The sequence below is a fragment of the Rhinolophus ferrumequinum genome, chromosome 11, assembly GCF_004115265.2.
Source record: "Rhinolophus ferrumequinum isolate MPI-CBG mRhiFer1 chromosome 11, mRhiFer1_v1.p, whole genome shotgun sequence".
Taxonomy (NCBI): Eukaryota; Metazoa; Chordata; class Mammalia; order Chiroptera; family Rhinolophidae; genus Rhinolophus; species Rhinolophus ferrumequinum.
In genome coordinates this window covers 36,241,240-36,258,564 of record NC_046294.1, presented here as the reverse complement: position 1 = coordinate 36,258,564, position 17,325 = coordinate 36,241,240, and the positions used below count along the sequence as shown (strand labels likewise).

General features: G+C 51.9%; 1 protein-coding gene across 4 annotated transcripts in view; it reads right to left on the bottom strand.

Annotated features, from left to right (window-relative positions):
• Positions 1–6,007: 6,007 nt before the first annotated feature.
• Positions 6,008–17,325, bottom strand: part of USH1C (USH1 protein network component harmonin) — a 47,187-nt gene continuing 35,869 nt past the window's right edge. For 2 of the 4 annotated variants that reach the window (XM_033120441.1, XM_033120443.1), the window contains 6 exons: positions 14,122–14,163; positions 13,558–13,611; positions 13,138–13,237; positions 10,271–10,377; positions 8,833–8,888; positions 6,008–6,485 (listed from right to left, as the gene is read on the bottom strand). In XM_033120441.1, the coding sequence (XP_032976332.1) occupies positions 6,473–6,485; positions 8,833–8,888; positions 10,271–10,377; positions 13,138–13,237; positions 13,558–13,611; positions 14,122–14,163 (372 nt within the window). In that variant the 3' untranslated portion in view covers positions 6,008–6,472. The other 2 variants (XM_033120444.1, XM_033120442.1) reach the window with 2 other exon arrangements.

Below are 17,325 nucleotides of genomic sequence, written 5' to 3'. Positions count from 1 at the left end.
CACTCATATAAGGTCCCTAGAACCGTCAAAGTCATAGAGACAGAAAGTAGAATGGTGTTTGCCAAGGGCTGGGGGTGGGGGGGAATGGGGAATTTGTGTTAAATGGGTATAGAGTTTCTGTTCTGAGTGTTAGAGTTCTGGAGATGCATGGTGGTGATGGTTACACGATGATGTGAATGTACTTAACATCACCGACCTGTGCACTTAAAATGGTTAAGAAGGTAAATGTTCTGCTATGTGTATTTTACCACAATTTTAAAAAAGGATAATAAGACTTCTTTTATCTTCCGAAGAGGGCCAAAGTATTACAGCCAGGACCAGATCCATAGGTTAAGCTCTAAGGTGCCACGGAGACTAGAGCTCTGTATCTCCTTAGGTGTGCACTTTCCAAAAGTTTAGGGTGAGAATCCACGATCCTTTCTATCCCTTCTCAAAGAAGCAAAGGTGTTTTTAATCCCCTTTCTGGAGGGGAGGAGGATGACAGTCTCTCCCACGTATGAGTATGTAAATGGAGACAATCCATTGTTTTCTACCCCTCACCTACGGAGTATCTCACCATTCAGGTAGGAGATTTTTCCATCTGGTTTTCATTGCATCACCGCAGGGGTAAGGTCTGGGGCAATTGAGAAGGGGAGTGGGGGGGGGGGGTGCTGATGTGCTTATCATTTACTGTAAGATAATTGATAAGAAATCTGTCTTCGTTCTGGAATACCTCCTGTGCACATTCAGAATAAAATTAATAAAGATGAATATTAAAACCCAACTTGTATACACATGTGCGTGCACACATGCATTCAGCTGGTGGCCTGTTGGGGGAGCAAGTGCTCCCTAGAAAGAGAAGTGTCATGGAAGACTTTGTGCATTTACATGCAGAGAGGTGAGACAGCTCCCCCAGTTGCTATAGTTGTGTGTATGGGAGGCCTCCGAGCCCACCTTTGGGAAGCCCCATCCTGAGGGGTGAAATGGACTCCAAGCTGTTCTTTCTACAGCATCTAGAAAAAAACCTGTTTTTAAGCACCTTTTCTATATTCTTTTAGATTCTCACCATTCTATGAAGTAGTTACTATTTACATCCCTTTTATAGTTGAAGAAACAGAGATAGAGATTAAGGAATGTGCCCAAGGTCAGGTTTCAGTTCTCATTTCTCGGGATATTTGGGGAACAAGTGTTGGAACCTCTGTATCTCAGCCCTGGGAGTTCTGTGGTCATAGCAGACCCTTCATTTCCGCATTTCTTGTCCCCATTTCAAATGGTAGCTGCGCAGCCGGCATCGGCAGCTAGGAGTTTATGAGGTTCCTACGTGCCAAGGGAGTTAGCCCCTGGTCTCCTGAGCCCCAGGTTCCTCCCAGAGTAGGTCACAGGAAGAGGAAAAGGGAAGAACGGAAGGAAAGAAGGGAGGGAGGGAGCTTTTGGGGACCAAGGTCTTTCATGGACCAGCCCAGATCTATTTCTCCTTATTCTGTAGCAGCACCTCAATTTTCCTATTGGAACCCACCCTTTCCCTTCATTCAATCCATGGGGTGCTGGTGGGTCTGTGTGGGTCAGTTGGAGGAGGCTTTACCCTCAAGTCAAGCTAATCAGGAACTCTTAGGATAGAGGTGTGCTTTTCCCTCTGGGGTAGCACTACCTGGTAGAATTTGAATACTGGAGGCCATCTTAGCATCACCTGGGAAGAGCCCAACTGAGAATTAAAGTCAACCTGAGATGGGTAGAGCCAAGAGATGACATGATGGGTAATTTTAAGTGTCGACTTGGCTAGGCCCTGGTGCTCAGATATTTGGTCAAACATGTCTGGTTGTTGCTGTGAAGGTATTTTTTAGACAAAATTAACATTTAAATTAGTAGACTTTGTGTAAAGATTATCCTCCACAATGTGGGTGGGCCTCATCCAATCAGTTGAAGGACTTAACAGAAAAAAGACCGATGTCCCCTGAGGAAGAGGGAATTCTGCCTCCAGATTGCCTTCAGACTTGAGCTGCAATATCAGCTCTTCCTGGGTCTCCAGCCTGCTGGCCTGCCCTGCAGATTTTGGACTTGCCAAGCTTTGCAATTGTGTGACCCAAATCCTTAAAATCTCTCTCTCTCTCTCTCTCTCTCTCTCTCTCTCTCTCTCTCTCTCTCTCTCTCTCTCTCTCTCTCTCTCTCTCCCCCCTCCTAACAATTACAGATGGCCAGAACAGATGCTTGATGTCATTGTTTTAACTCACATCCAGCTAGACCTGACATCAAATACTCCTGAATTTTTCACTTACGTGGTCATTTTGAATTGGGTTTCTGTCACTTACAACCCCAAGGTCTATCTCAGGAGGAAGCAGCAGCTCACACTGACTGAGCTCCCGTTCCATGCCAGGTCCAGTATTCCCCTTTTACCACTGACCTGAGCCATGAAGGATGGGTAGAAGTTCACGTGAGTATGAGGAGGGCAGGGTAGAGTGAACATATGCAAAGACACAGACAAGTGATCGAACATGGCCAGCCAGGAAACCAGAGTTCGGTGTGGCTGAAGTGAAAGAAGTGATTGGCAAGAGATCAGCTGGAGAAGTTGTCAGGGGTCAGGTGATGGAGAACTTTCTATGCCAGGCTGTGGCATTTTGGACTCTGTCCTGAGGACAGCATGGGAGGTGTCGAAGAGTTTCAAGGAGAGCCAGGGTTTGGCTGGTTCACTCTGCAGCGTCAAGGATACAATAAAGCAGAAAGGAGTTATATTTTACAGCTGGAGTTTTCTCTGCTGCTTCTGAAATGACAGTCTATACATCATCTCTTCCTCGTCTCCTCAAAGCAGTATAGCATGGTGGGTAATGATATGGACTCTTGGAGCCACCCGTCCAGGTCTACCTCGGCTCTGCCACTTACTATCTATTTAACCTCAGGCATATTACTTAAGTCTTGGTGCCTCAGCGTCCTCTGTGAAGATAACATTGTCGACCTCTTAGTAATATCTTGTAATGATTAAATGTCACTACATGTTTAGGGCTCAGTACAGTGCTTGACACATAGTAAACACCCAGTAGTTAGTAGCACTCTTACTTCTGCCAAGGCTGCAACCTCCAGCCCCCAGGAGGACGGCTGTGACAGGGCCTCGGGCCCTCTGCTCTCTCCCTGCACCAAGCCCACCTGCCTTTCCCAGGGGGCCGTGCCTACACCCTCCAGCTCTCACAGAGCATGGCCAGAGTGGGCCCAGGGAGCTGGGAAGGGTCGCTGCAGGGACAAGAGGAGAAAAGGGCTTTCAACTCTGAAAACAGATTTTTATCCAAGTTTCAGGCTTGGGAATTAGGCTGGAATCGGGTAAGAACCAGCTTTCTAGCCCTGCACAGGCCCAAAAGGGCTGTCTCTGCAGCACAGAGCCTGTACAACCAGCCCTTGCCCATGACTTCCACACACAGAGTTGAGCGGCTCAAGGCCAGCTCAGCAAACCAGGGACTGACTAGCTGTGGGAAGCAACTGCAATGAAAGGGATAAAATGCAAAAAGTTCAGAGTCAAAGGGCACCTTAAATTCGCAGCCTTTTCCGGTTTTGTTTCCACGGTGTAGTGCAATAGAAATGACAGCTCTGACACCAAGTTAGGGGGACACTGGACAAGGCACCCCTTGCTTGGCCTCATATTTTCTGAATGCCCAATGATGGGAGTTAGATACAAAGGTAGCAAGTAGGGTTCATGTTAAGCACCAGATTTGACCAGTTGTTGCTGGCTGCCTGGGTGGCTGGTTAGAGAAAGCTCTGGGATTGAAGTAGTGATGTCTGCCATGCCGTGTGGGAGCCAATGGGTGGGACACAGGCCGTCCTTTGCTTGTGTGGGTTTCAGTCTTGAATACTCAGTGTTGGTACTGAAGTGGATTCCTACGTCTGACCCAGGCCCCCCAGTGGACTCTGGCTTTAGCAGCGCCCCTTAGAGCCCCACAAAAGGTCATGAACTGCTATAGGCCTTACCTTCACACATATTCTCTGGACCATTCCTCTTCTTACCTGGTTAATGCCAATGTCTGCTGGGGCCACCTATATACTTTGGGTTTAACACAGGACAACTTTCCAATATGTGAGAACTGATTTCCTTGATGATAATGAAGAGGGAGTCAGGCCTCATAAAAAGGGAGCTGAAGCCCACTGCAGCCCTCTCCCCTGCCCGCCCTACGTGACCTTCCTGGCTCAGGACTTGCAGCACATATACGCCCAGCCTGCCCTCATTGCCTCTTCCCACCCCGCCCAGTGGCACCCCTTCCCTGCCCCTGTCCTCTCACCAGGCGCTCCGAGCCCTCTTTACTGTCTCACTCAGCAAGGCTTGGTGAGCACTGATAAACTCATTCACTCCGAGGTGCCAAGAACTAAGAATAGCTGGAGATAAATCTCAAATGGTGAGATTCCGGGCATCAACAAGCTGAAAGCCTCAGCAGCAGCATGTGTTAAGTCCCAAGAGGAGGTAACCATCACCGAATAGCAGCGCATTAGTTGTGGGGAGAGTTGTTCGGCCAGTAGCCTAGAACCTGAGATGTTCCACTGAGAATTGCCCTGCGCAGTGCAGCACGTACTGGGGAAAGGCATGTTCTCTGGGCCAGAGTACCTGGGCCTTGAATGCCAGCTCCACTGCTTCTCACATGTGACCTAGCGAAAGTCACTTAACCTGTCTGTACCCCAATCTTCTCGTAATACAATGAGGTTGGTGATTAACAGTATAAGAGTACCTACTGTGCAGAGTTGTTGAGGGAAGCTTAGTGCTTAGAATAGTACCCGGCATGTAATCAGTGCTATCTAAGTGTCAGCTGTTGTCACCGGGCTCCTTTGGGGTCCATGTGCCCATCCTGGTCACTGCAGTTTGAGATGGCAGATTCCAGGGCCCAGCCCAGGCCTAGCACATAGTAGGTGGCAGCAAAGATGAGCTCCTGCCTTTTACCTTCCTTTTGGAATTGTCTCTAGAGCCAAGTTAGAAGGTAGGTAAGAAAAACACAGAGAATTTCTGTCTCTGGAGCCAGTTATTAGCAGATCATTGTGGTTTTGTCTCCACTGAGATCAGAAAGTCCAGCAGATTCTTTCTCTCTCTCTCTCTCTCTGCCCCTCCCTTTGATCACTACTCACTGCTTAGAGTCCCTGCTGCCTCAGCAGTCATGTTGGGTGGGATGTGACCCATCCTCCGAGCCACAGTGATTGGACCTGGGAATGGTCCCTGACCCCAGGGCTGCCCACTCAGGTGAATCGGCCATTCACATTCTGCTTTGGGAAATGGAGACTGAGCCAGGTAGTGGTAGTGGAGCTATAGCTGAAAGATCACCTGGAGTTAGGCAGAAAATTGTGATGGCCGTGTTTAAGCTGAGCTCTGAGGACTCAGAGAAAGAGACAGGAAGCCTAAATGGAGAGAGCTGCTCCTCTAAGACACTTTAAATCAGAACTCCCTTTCATCCAATTTACAGGAGGCCTAGGGACCTCTTGGCTTGGATTTCCATCCAGTGCCTATACTGACTTGATTCCACTCTCTTCCCTGAAGCGAGCCTGAGAATGTCTCTTGGCCCTGTAACCAGGAGAGCCTCCACTTACCTTCTGCCAGCCCCTTGGAGTTACACCCTCCTGCCTCAAGCCCTTGCCTCCTTCCGTGAAGTTCTGCTGGATTTAATTTCATGGACGGAGTGGACCCCCTGCACCTCCCTCACTCTTATCCTGTTTTGGGGATCTCTGGAGAAGCAGCTGTGGCTGTGCTGTCCTTGAGAGAAGCTGGGGCACCCCACACCTTGAGGTGAGCTCTGGAGCTCTTGCCTTCAGCCACATTTTCTGGAATGGAGCCAAGTCTCTACCACGCAGGCTTCATTCCCTGCCATCTTTTTGCCGAGAAGACATTGAAGCCCAGCTCAGCCAGTCTCTTGCTGCCCCAGCCCCCTGTTCCAAGCCAGCCCCTGGCCATTTCATCACGTCCTTCATGTTAGACCCATATCACAGCACTGGGTTCCTTTTTAACTCTTGAATAGAAGCCAAAACCTTATGGTTTTTTATTTGACAGTCTTGAATCTACTGCCCAAATCCACACTTATTCCCGTAAGCTGGAAATCTTTTTCTTTTATTAATGAGTTCAGAGTAAGGTTTGTGGTAGCAATCTTAATAGCTATGATAGCAGGAGAGAGAGGAGAGGGATGGAAAGAGAGACCCAAGAGTCAGCTCCTATTAGATTTCAAGGGCAGGGTTTCCCAGCGCTGGGAGAGACCAAATTCACAGGGTCAGAAGGAAGACATGAGAGTCTGGATCCCAGGGACCTGCTTCAGGATGGTCGGTGGCTCCCTCCCCATGTTGTCCTTCAGAGGAGTGGCCTGAGGTGTCCCTTATGCAGCCTGACCTCAGGGCCAATGGGAGTGCGAAATCTCTGGGTGCTGGCTGTGGCTTTCTAGGGTGCCTGCAGGCTGGAGTCTCTCAAGGCTGCTTCCAGGCTTTGTCTTCAGGAGGGTGAGTCCAGAGCTCACTGGCTTCTAGGGGTGAATTTGGTTTCTCCTTCTGCACTTCAGAAGAAGGTCCTGTGGGGAAGAGGAAATAGACCAGGAGGGTGCAGGCCTTGTGTCAGCCCCTTGTGTCAGCCCATGGCAGGGCCTGACAGCAGGGAGGATCCCCCCAGTGGCACAAGGCCCTGCCACCCTCCGGAGGCCCCTCTCGGTGCAGGCCCCAGCAGCTACACACTAGCCACAGCACACAGGACGCCAGGGAGAAAGCAGAGGGACACCTGGGATGAGCTAGACGGGGACCCGAAGGCAGAGGGGCTGGGGTCTCTCACAAAGAGCAGATGACAAGTGACAGAAAACATAGGGCCACTGAGGCCATCCCAGGAGCCATGGCATAGCGGCCAACTGTCTTGGGAGCATGAGGCCCTAATGTTTTGAGAAACTTGTTACAGGAACATCAGTAAGTCTAGGCTTGAGTCTGCCCCAGATTTTGCCAGCTGTGGGCTTTAGACCACATCAAACACCAGTTCACAGCCACCTGCCAGCTCTGTCCACGGACATAGCCCTGTCACAGGGTGGGAAACACATCCCAAAGCTGGGCTCCAAGGAGTCCCACAGATAAGAATCTGGAGCCAAGGGAGAGAGAAGGCACAGAGGACAGTTTGGTCTGAGCAGTGCTCAGGCCACAACAGGTCACAGCAGGACGTGAACAATCCCAATAGGCCAACCCTGGTTCTTTGGACCAGCCTTAATCACCTCTTAAGTCCCCTGGCTCTGCCCAAGCATGGGGCCTTGTGAAGCAGGGCTTCTAGAAGGCGGTACCCCCAGGGAAGGGGAAATGCAGGCTGTGCTCCCGTTGGGCTCTGCCAGCCCATTGTGCCTGGTTTGGGGCACTGTCGGTACCCAGCAGAGAATGGTACTCACTGCTCCATCCTGCTCATTTGGGTGCTGCGTGAGACCTGTGGCAGGTCCCAAGGGCTGTGGTGAGTCAGGATGCCCAGTCCCAAGCCTGCTACAAACTGGGCTTTGCTTGCCTCCCTGAGTGGGAGGGCCTTTCAGTCTGACAGTGTGGCCAACAGAGGGTCCAGGTGGCGCTTCAGGGATGGTGCCTCGTGCGCCCCTCCAGACACCAGTCCAAAGAACCTGCCGACAGCATGGGCAGCAGACGGCCACGACACACAGCATGGACAGACGGGGCCCTGCAGCCCGCCTGCCTATTCACCATGGGGGGCTGCCAGGCTCCAGCTGCAGGAGGAACCCGTGTCTATGCACGGGAGCACGGTCTTCAAGGAGCTTTTGGACTGGCTGGGGGCTTTCGGCTGCAGAGGAGGGAAGAGAAAAGCTACATACACAGAGCAGAGCAGGAAACTCAAAACAGGGCTCGGTTATTCCCAGGCAGAGCTCCACTGGACCTATGCCTTCACATGGCTCCTGCCTACGCGCTGGGTTCCAGAATTAGTTGCTATAAGACCTTGATTTCTCTAAGACATGCACAGAACTCAGCCTCTGCTGGGTAGGGGAAGCAAGCAAGCAGAGCCATGACAGGCAAGCAGAGGAGTAGAGAGGTGATGTGATGAAATGAGAATGGAGGCCAGATAGCACAGAGGCAGAGAGAGAGACAGAGAGATAAAAATGGATGTAGAATGACAAAAACGGTGAATCGGGGACTCGGAGCTCCGGATAGAGAGAAGCCAAGAAAAGGAGGGGGTAAGAAAGAAGAGGGAAGGTGATAAAGGGAAGAAGGACGTAGGGGAAAGAGAGGAGCAGATGGGAGGTGGGGGGAAAGAGCAGAGAGAAAGACAGACAGAGAATGAGATAAACAGACCCACACAGATACAGAGACAGGAATGAAGCAGATATCTATAGAGAGAGAGACACGTAGGGAAAGAGAAAGGAGAAAGGAGACTGGCCAAGGCTCCTTGGAGATCCTGCAGGTGGGGCCAAAGCCTGTGGTCCTGGCCGCTTAGAGACTCAGCAAGAGGGAATGCGATTACCTATCAGGAAGACCTTCCAGAGAGCAAAAGACACAGGACTCTTTAAACTAGTGGATTCTGGTGCAGGGGATGAAGTTCTGCGTGGGGAAGCAGAAGTCTTGAGGCCTTGTCCTGACTTCTTCCTTTACTGGGTCTGAGACCTTAACCTCTCTGGGCCTCAGCTTTTCATATGTAAAGAAGAATTTGAACAAGAGAGACTTGATGACAGCTGTGACGATGCTTGAGGACAGTGACTTAGTTCTAGGCTTTTTCTCGCCCAGGAGCTTTCTAGGAGCAAGTACTACTAGAAGTTGTGTGCTTGGGTCATTCCTTCAGGCTGGATGGGGGCCGGGAGTAGGGGGGTGCAGGGTGCCTGGGAGAAGGTGGCCAAGACTCTGGAGGAGGAGGAGGAGGCAGAGGAGGTCGCAGGCCAGGCTTCCGAACACACTTACAGCTCATCGTCATAGTCCTTGGGGGGACAGACAGCAACAACAAGTTCGATCCAGTCCTGTGGGGAGAAGGTGTGTGACTCTGGGGCATGCTCAGGGGTCGGGGACAGGTCTGACCCTGATACTCCGTCCCCATTCCTGGGCACCATAGCCCGGGATCCGCTGGCTAAGGCCTTCTGCCCATGGGAAAGTGGGCCCAGGTGGGGCTGGAGGACTTCCTGGGAGGGCTGGACTTCACTGTGCCGTCCCAGGGTGTGGGGAACCTTCCAGTCTCCGAAGCTTCAGAACCATAGAGGTCAGGGCTTCCAGGCCCTTGAATGACACTAAATTCCCAAACGCTGATCTGTGGACCAGGGACAGGCAGCAACCTCACAATCACTTTGGAAGAATTTCTTAAAACTCTGGACTCAGACTTAGCCCCTGGAAATCTGGGGTAGTTCCTGGGAAACAGTATTTTTTAACAAACTCCCTGGGTCCTTCTGATGCACAGACAATTGGGGGATTTCAGGCCTAGCTTTCTGATCCTAACACATGAATCCCTTCAATGGCATCACTGCCATCCTTGGCTTATCCATCATCGTCCATCTTTGGCTTGGGTGTAGCCAATAAAAACTATGTGAACCACCACTGGGCCCCTCCCTCTACCATTCAATAGCTCCTAATACTGAACTGAAGTCTCTTCCCAGTACCTCCCTCCATCCAATCCAGTTCTGCCCTCAAGAACCACAGAGAACACTTCTGCTCCCTCCACTCTATCGCAGCCCTTCAGATAATCAAAGACAGTCATCATGTTACCCGTAAGTCTTCTCTTGTCCACATCCCTTCATGGGGGTCCCAGTCCCATCTGGTCAGCTTCCTCGGCACTGAACTTAATACCTCAGACTCGGCTGCCTGCATACAGTTGCACAGGTTGTGCATTGCACAACATGAGCAGGCACCATTCACACTGTAGTCGGTAGGAGGACACCCCCTCGAATTGTGCAGTGCACAGCCTGGGAGACCGCATGTGGTGGCCATGACCCAGGTGGGTGTGTAAGAAGAACAGAACAGACTACTACTAGCCCCTCCTCCATTCTGGGCCCTTCACTTCTGTTAACACTTTCTAATACCCCAAGAACTCTCTCGATTCCTAGGCAGTGCACACGTAGAGAAGACCTTAAATCTTTTTCTTGGGTGGGTTGCCACACCTGGCCTTCTGGAGTCTGTATTTGTCTCACTTGCTTTTTCGATTCAAGATCGGGATGTGAATGTATTTTTCTGAATCCCATCTTGTCAGATTGAGACCACTGGCTGGATGGGGTATGTGGGTGTCACCCAAGAGTTGCCTGGACCGTGGATACCCGCCCTGGGATGGGGCACCCCGACTGAAAGTCCTGGCCAAGAGGCCAGGGTCTGAGGCAGGCAGGCAAGGGAGGGAGGCATGGAGGGTGTTCACTCTTACCCCCTGACTCCAGGCCTTCTGCAGGAGGGCCTCAGCCTCAGCCAGGGTGTAGTCTGTCACAATCTTGCCGTTGATCGCCATGACCTCGTCCCCTTTCACAATGCCACCTGCAGGGAGATGAGGCTGATTGGCCAACTGGGCGGTATGTGACATGTGCCTAGCCCAGGGCTCGGCAAAGGGGGTCATTGTAGGGCCACAGAAGAAGCCTAACTCCTGGATTCTGAAAGCTCCCATGGGCTCAGAAAGCACAAAGGGAAACACTCCCCCAGGTTACTCAAAGGATACTTCCCTCCCGTACCAGACACACACCCTCACCCCACTCAATAGAATGGGGACCCCAGTGGTGATTCTTTGCAGTGATGACCAGCTTTTCTATGGTCTTCTGCGACTGCGGAGGGAGGCAGACCTACATTCCCAGTGAGGTTACTCGAAACACGAGCTTGTTCTGTGAGCCCTCTCTCTCTGGGCTCCAGCCCTGCTGGTCTGTTCAGGTCTCTGAGCATGCTGAGCTCTTTCCTGCCTCAGAGCTTCACATGCTGTTCCATCTGGAATACTTGTCCCATCTCTCTTCTCTTCTAGGTCCGAGATGAAATGTCTCCTCTGCAGAGAGGTCTTCTCTGACCCCCACTCATTCTAAAGTAGATCGTTTTTCCTTTTATCCTTTCACAGTGTTCTGGTCTTCCCCTTCATAGCCTTTTTCACAATTTGGAATCACACAGCTATTTGTTGACTGACGGTCTCTTTGACCAGACTGTTGGCTCCATGAGGGCAAGAATTATCTTTTTGGCTCAAGGATCTATCCCTCACACTTAACATAATACCCACCACAAAATAGGAATTCAATAGATATGTGTTGAATAAATGAATGATGTTGAAGGTGTTCCTGGGTAAGATGACCTGTGATCTAATAAATTTGGGAAGAGTTCAGTTATAAGCTAAACAGTTACTCACTGCAAGACTTGTCAGGACATTGAATATGCTAATATGTATGTGGCGCTCCAAGAAGTAGATAAATGGTGAATGGTTTCCTATACATCTTCAACTTCAGAAACTTTTCTTTTTCTTTTTTCTTTTTTTTTTTTTTTTGAGGAATTTCTTCTATTCCTGGTGTCCACAGAACACTCTCTGGGTTTGTTGAAATAGATCATCCTGAAGCAGCTTTGTGGGCATGACGGCCCGTGGGAATGTGATGTGTGTTACTGAAGATGACGGCTGTGGCGGCTAATACCCATGTGCTCCCAGGGAAACTTTCACCAGCGGCTTGTATGTGCAAAGCGGTGTGGGCCAAGCTGTAGAGAGGTTTCCTCTGGATAGTGGGCCTGGGAAGGGGTGACTTTTATTTTGTACAAACCCAAGATGGAGCCTCAGGAGCAATAAGACAGCGGTTGGGCTGTGGATTTATAAGCGGGGGGGTGGGGGGGAGGTCACGAAAAGTCAGGCATTCGTCCTGGTCTTCTTTACTTGCTAGACATAGCAGACAGGTGGCTTCCCGGGACCAAGCATCATTTCTACCCTCCAGTGGCACAGAAATAGGACAGAGCAGGAGGGTGTAGGCCGGGTGGGCAGTGGTGGGCCATGGCAGCTGACTAGCTGAGCAGACCCCCTTTCTATAGCTGAAATGGAGGTTCAGAGTGTGGCAGTGAGGGGCCGGAAGTCGCTGAGGCCTTCCATCACTCCATCTCCTGCCTCAGGCCCTTACCCACCCTCCATTCTACCACCTCGGGCTTGCGGGAGAGCCTGACTCCAGCCTGGCACTGCCCAGAGGGGATCAGAGCACAGGATTCCCCGCTCTGGCTCAGAAAGGTGAGGTGCCTGGGCTTCTCCTCTGAGGGCACATATGCTTCCACCGAGGACTTGGGAGTACTGAAAAGCCTCCTGGACTTGGAAGCAGCGATCACTAATGGTGGAGTCCCAGGTACCGTGTGACAGTGAATGGGCTGATAGTTTGAGGCAAGAGTCTGGCCTGGGGTCCTCAGAGGCTTCACTCATCAGCAGAAGGTGTTTTTGTTGATGAGGGGATAAAGGCAAAGCAAGAAGATCACGCCACAAGACAGACACAAGGTGTGAGGGGGGCACCCTGCCCCTCTGGGAGGGGGCGAGACAGTGCAAGGCCCAGGCAGAGGTGGCACTTCTGCTGGGCAGCATAGCAAAATGACCAAACTGCTTGGGTTCAAGCGCTGCCTCCACTGCTGACTGGCTGTAAAATGAAAATAATCATACTACCTACTTTTGGGGTCGTTTTAGGATTAAAGGAGTTAATACACACGAATGACATGTCTACATGTTAGACACAGGTACTTAGAGTAGCATCTGGCACATGGTTAATTCTTGACAGACTCATCCTTATTAAAAGGACAGGTAAGATGTTGATAGTTTGTCTCTTGCCTTTATATGTGCTATCCCCTCATTCTGGAAAGCTCTTCTCCACCTTCACAAAGGTAATATCGGCTTATCTTTTGAGGCTCAGCTAGGCATCACCCTTCTAGGGAGGCTTCCCAACAGCCCCCTTTCCCTTGGTGGGTTAGGGGCCCCTCAGAGTTCCACAGCTCCCCTCTACCCCCTTACACCTCTTTTAGCCTTAGCAGACCACACTGTTCTTGTCAGTACCTAGCAATTCTGGGTATATTTTCACCACAGGAAAGGGAGCCCCTGGAGGGCAGGGTGCTCTCAGGTGTGGCTGTGTACCCACCCACAGGTGCTGGCACCATCGTATGCACGCAGACAACGTGTGGGACTGGGTAGATGGATGGATGCATACAGGTAGGGGGGCATTCTTGAGCATCTGTTGACCCCGTCCACAGGGGCCACTGTTGGTTTTCTTGGAGAGACCTGTATAACCAAATTGGGGCACTGCTGTCCCAACTCACCATGCCGGTCAGCAGCTCCCCCCTCATAAACGGCGGAGACGACCACCTTGCCGATCGGGGAGTCCACACCGCCTTCCAGGGCCAGGTCTAAGGCTCCCTCCTGGTTAGAGGAAAACAAGTTTTAGGGAGCCAAGCAGACAGCAGCCTATGGGCCTCTGGGCACCAAGGAGCCTCTTGACAGGGCCACAGAGAGAAGAGGAGAAGCCATGGGGCCAACGACAGGGCTGTAGGGGAGAAAATGAGGCATGGATGCCAAGTGGGGCCTGGGCATGGGATCCCCCCACAGGAGGGAGCATTTTCAGGGGGCGAGACAAGGGATAGTGGGGATCTGAGGGGTCTCCCAGGAGTCATTTTAAGAGATGGAGAGGGTGCAGTGCCAGAGAAGGATGGTGGCTACCCAACCTCCATGTGCCCAGGTACCTTCTTAATGCGCAGGAGCCGGACGTCCTTCCCTATGATCTGCTCTGGGGTGAACTAGAGGGAAAAGACAGTGGGGGAGCTTTGAGTCCACCGGAAGGGTGGGGGTGGGGCAGGGGTTGGAGGGGAATCCAGGCACCTGTGTGTGGGACACTGGGCCCACAGAGGACATGAATAGGGGGAACGTTCCCAGCCCTCTCCTCATCAGTCTTTAACTAGAGGGTACATGGGAGGACACAGCCATCAGGTGACCACGCAAAGCCCAGATCCATTCTTCTTGGCAGTTTGGTGAGACTGGTGAGAGCGTGCCTTGTAAATACACAGCACAGTGTCTGGCTTGTAGTTAGTGCTCAGTAAGTGTAACGGTTATAAACCCCCCACACACCAGCCATACCTTTACACTGGCTTGCCATTTGAAAGGAGCCTCCCCAGGAAACGACGGTTGGGCCACGTGTCCCACTTCATCTCTGGGACCCCCAGGGCCCTGAATGCATCACCACCAAACATAATATAACCCCCACCCCCATTCCTGGGGTTACTCCCCAGGGTAGGAGAGTTCTCGCTTACCATGGAGTAGGGGTCAAAGCCTTCCTCATATTTCCGGAAATCCTGGAAGCAAAAGAGGCTGTTAGGGTGACAGAGCAGATGCCCTTGAGGGTCACTGCAGAAAACAAGCTTAGGGCAGAGGAAGACAACAGTGAATGGGTCAGAGGCGGGGGAAAGAGGGGGAGAGTCAGACGTGGCCTGGATGGGGATGCAGGGAGGAGGCTGGCAGCTCCAAAAGCCCAGCGTTTCTCCACCCAGTGCTCTGACCCTAAAGAAGAACCAACACTGCTCAAGAGGTTGCTCCTCCTGGGGAATCCAGCCACAAGACGATGGTGGGTGGGGCAAAGGGACATCAGGCGTCAAGAGGAGAGGCAGGGGCCTGAGCTCAGCATCGTTCCTAATGTCATGCTTAATTGGAAGGCAAGAGGCTTCCCCAGAGCCTTCGCTGGCGGGGTGGGGGGGAGGAGGGCGGACACACAGCTTAGGGGGTCTGGTTTGGTGGGGGCTGTGGAAACAATATCCCCAAGACGTAGAAACAAGATAATGAGAAGGGAGACAGGGGCAGAGCCAGAACACACCGCCTTCCCAGGAGTCACACAGAGAGAGCTGGAGCCCGGGGTCCACAGGCTTAGGGGCCAGGTACCAAGCCCAAGGGGAGCAAAGTCTTGGTTAGTCCCTACAGAAGGTGGGAGTGAAGGAGAGGCCTTGCTGGACTGAGTGGAGCTGCCCCCAGCACCCAGTTCCCTAGGACACACCACGTGTCTCCTGGGGCTGTGGCCACATCATGGGGAGGTCACAGCCCCCTCTATGCCCAGCACGCAGCAAACCAAGCTCTGGGCACAGATGAGGGCCAAATATCAGCAGATGGATCCCTGGGCGTCTGCCTGCCGTCCTTCCTCACTAGTCTTCATTGCTCAGGCTCAACCCCAAAGAGCATGATGGTCTGGAGTGTGGCGCAGCTGTGAAGCCACCCCCAGGTTAGTCTGGGTATCAGGACAGGAGAGGAAAGGATGTAGCAAATCCATGGGCAAGAGGGGTTATTTAGCTGACTGTGTGGAGTTAATGCTCTTTCACTCAGCCTGCCCCTGGCTATTTCTTCTGAAAAACTGGGCAGTGCTGGCTATAAGCCTCCTCTTCTCTTCTCCACCTGAGAATCCACTCTCAGGGTTGGTCCAGATGGCAAGTACTTGTATCTCACGTGAATTCAGATCAGAGACCTATAAGCCACTACCTGGTCAGCCCTTGAACAGGGAACCCAACCCTTCATCCAACAGATGGAGAAACCGAGGCCCAAGGAGGTGGCATTTATGCCGAAGGTCACCCAGTCCGTGGGCAGTGGAGCAAGGGTTTGACTCCCAGGCTGGGCCCTTGGTCCTCTCATCATCCTGCCTCTCCCTTTGAGACCCATTTGTGTTCTAAATAACAAGCCTCTTAAATGTCTATGTTATAATCGCTGTACTTTGAGAGGCAGGATGGTATAACATTTAGGAGCCTGACCTCCTGGGTTAAAATCTGGGGTCTGATACCAGCTCTGGCATCGTGGGCACGTTTCCTAATCTCTCTGCTTCACTTTCTCATCTACTAAACGGGATAATAATAGCACTTAACTCCTAGGTTACTGTAAAGATTAAATGAGTGAATGTGTATATTTAGAAACAGTGCTTGGTACAGCACACGTTCTAAGTGTTAGATGTCACTTGTCACGCACGACTCAGTCCTGGGCTGGGAGCAGCCTCCTTTGCAGACACCCATGTCTCACTATATAGCTGACACCTCCCCTTTGCTCTCTGCCTGTAGTCAAATCAGCCTGTGGTCAGGTGGGTGGCAGGGGTGGGGGTTTTCCATGAGGAGGTTGACTGCAAGATCTCCCTCCATTTCGGGGTCTCTTTCATCGGTGGTGAGACAGCCAATCCAATGACTGGCTGTTGACCAAAGCCCCAGCAAATGGGCAGCAGAAGGGTCTGTCTGCCTGATACCACTCATGTACCAGCAAGGATGTGTAAGGCCCCGGCCACAGGAGTGCCTCCAGCAGATGAAGGACCGAGGCTACCACTTCCTCCCTGATGCTGGCTCGGAGCCACGTGGGATTCGGTGAAACTGTGATTCTCTTTGAACAAACAACAGCAAAAGGGCAGAGCCCCCAGGGACCCTGCTGCTTTCTCAGCTCAGGCATGGAGTCTAACAAGCCCCAGGCCCACAGCTGATACAAGATCCTCCCCCAACCCTGGTTGCGGCAACGAGGACACAGCTCTGGCCTGTGGCTTCCAGCAGATGGCGCTTGGGGCCACCTCAGAGCCAGCCAGCACTCCCAGAGCAGAAAGAGTGGGAGGCACCAGGAGTGGCAGGGAGGATCACGACACACAGTGGGTATCGTTTTACGTGTCTGAACGTTGTCTGATAAACCACCATCCTCTTCAACATCTCCTGTGGCTGCCAGAAAAAAAAAACACACAAAGTTCCACACGGGACGTTACCAATAGGTTTCGTCTGCCCCTGATGCCAGACCCTGGGCCTGCCAGCCTGGGGCTGCCCTGCCAACATTTCTCCCCAAACAGACACAGCCTGATTTAGTTCCGGCCCGCTCCAGGTCCCCAGACGCAGCAGCTACCCAGTTCTAGTCAAGCAGACACCACCACTTGTCATCAGCCCGAGAATCCGATATGGATGCATCAGCCAGCTGTCACAGGAGCATGAACTTTACCCTTTGGGAGCTGACAGGACAGCTAAAGCTCAAAATAAGTAACGGAGCTGCCCTGCCCTGACATTTGGATAGGGTTTCCTGGAAAGGAGAATAAGAATTCTTGTATGACTCTTCCCACTAGGGGTGGCTGGTGCCCCTGGAGGGGGGTGGTACATGAGTCCCAGCTTCTCAGCTGCAAGTGACTGAGGGTGGGCAGACCCTTCCCACTCTCCCAGGACCTGGCACTCCCTATCCCAGTGAGGAGGGAGATGTGAAATGAAAAAACGGAGTCGATCTGCTTTGGCCGATTGCCCACTGAGGGTATTCCACGCCATGCCACAGGCCTTAGGGCAACTGGAATTGCTGTAGGTTTTGGAAGATGGCAACATAGGTAAGAGTCTGGGCTTTGGAGTCTGAAAGACTCTGGAGTAAGTAGTAAGTCCTGGCTTTGCCTTGGGCAACCGACTTAACCTCTCTAAGCCTCGGTTTTCTCAAATGTGACAAAGGGATAACAGCAGGTACCATCCATCTCACTGGATTGTTGT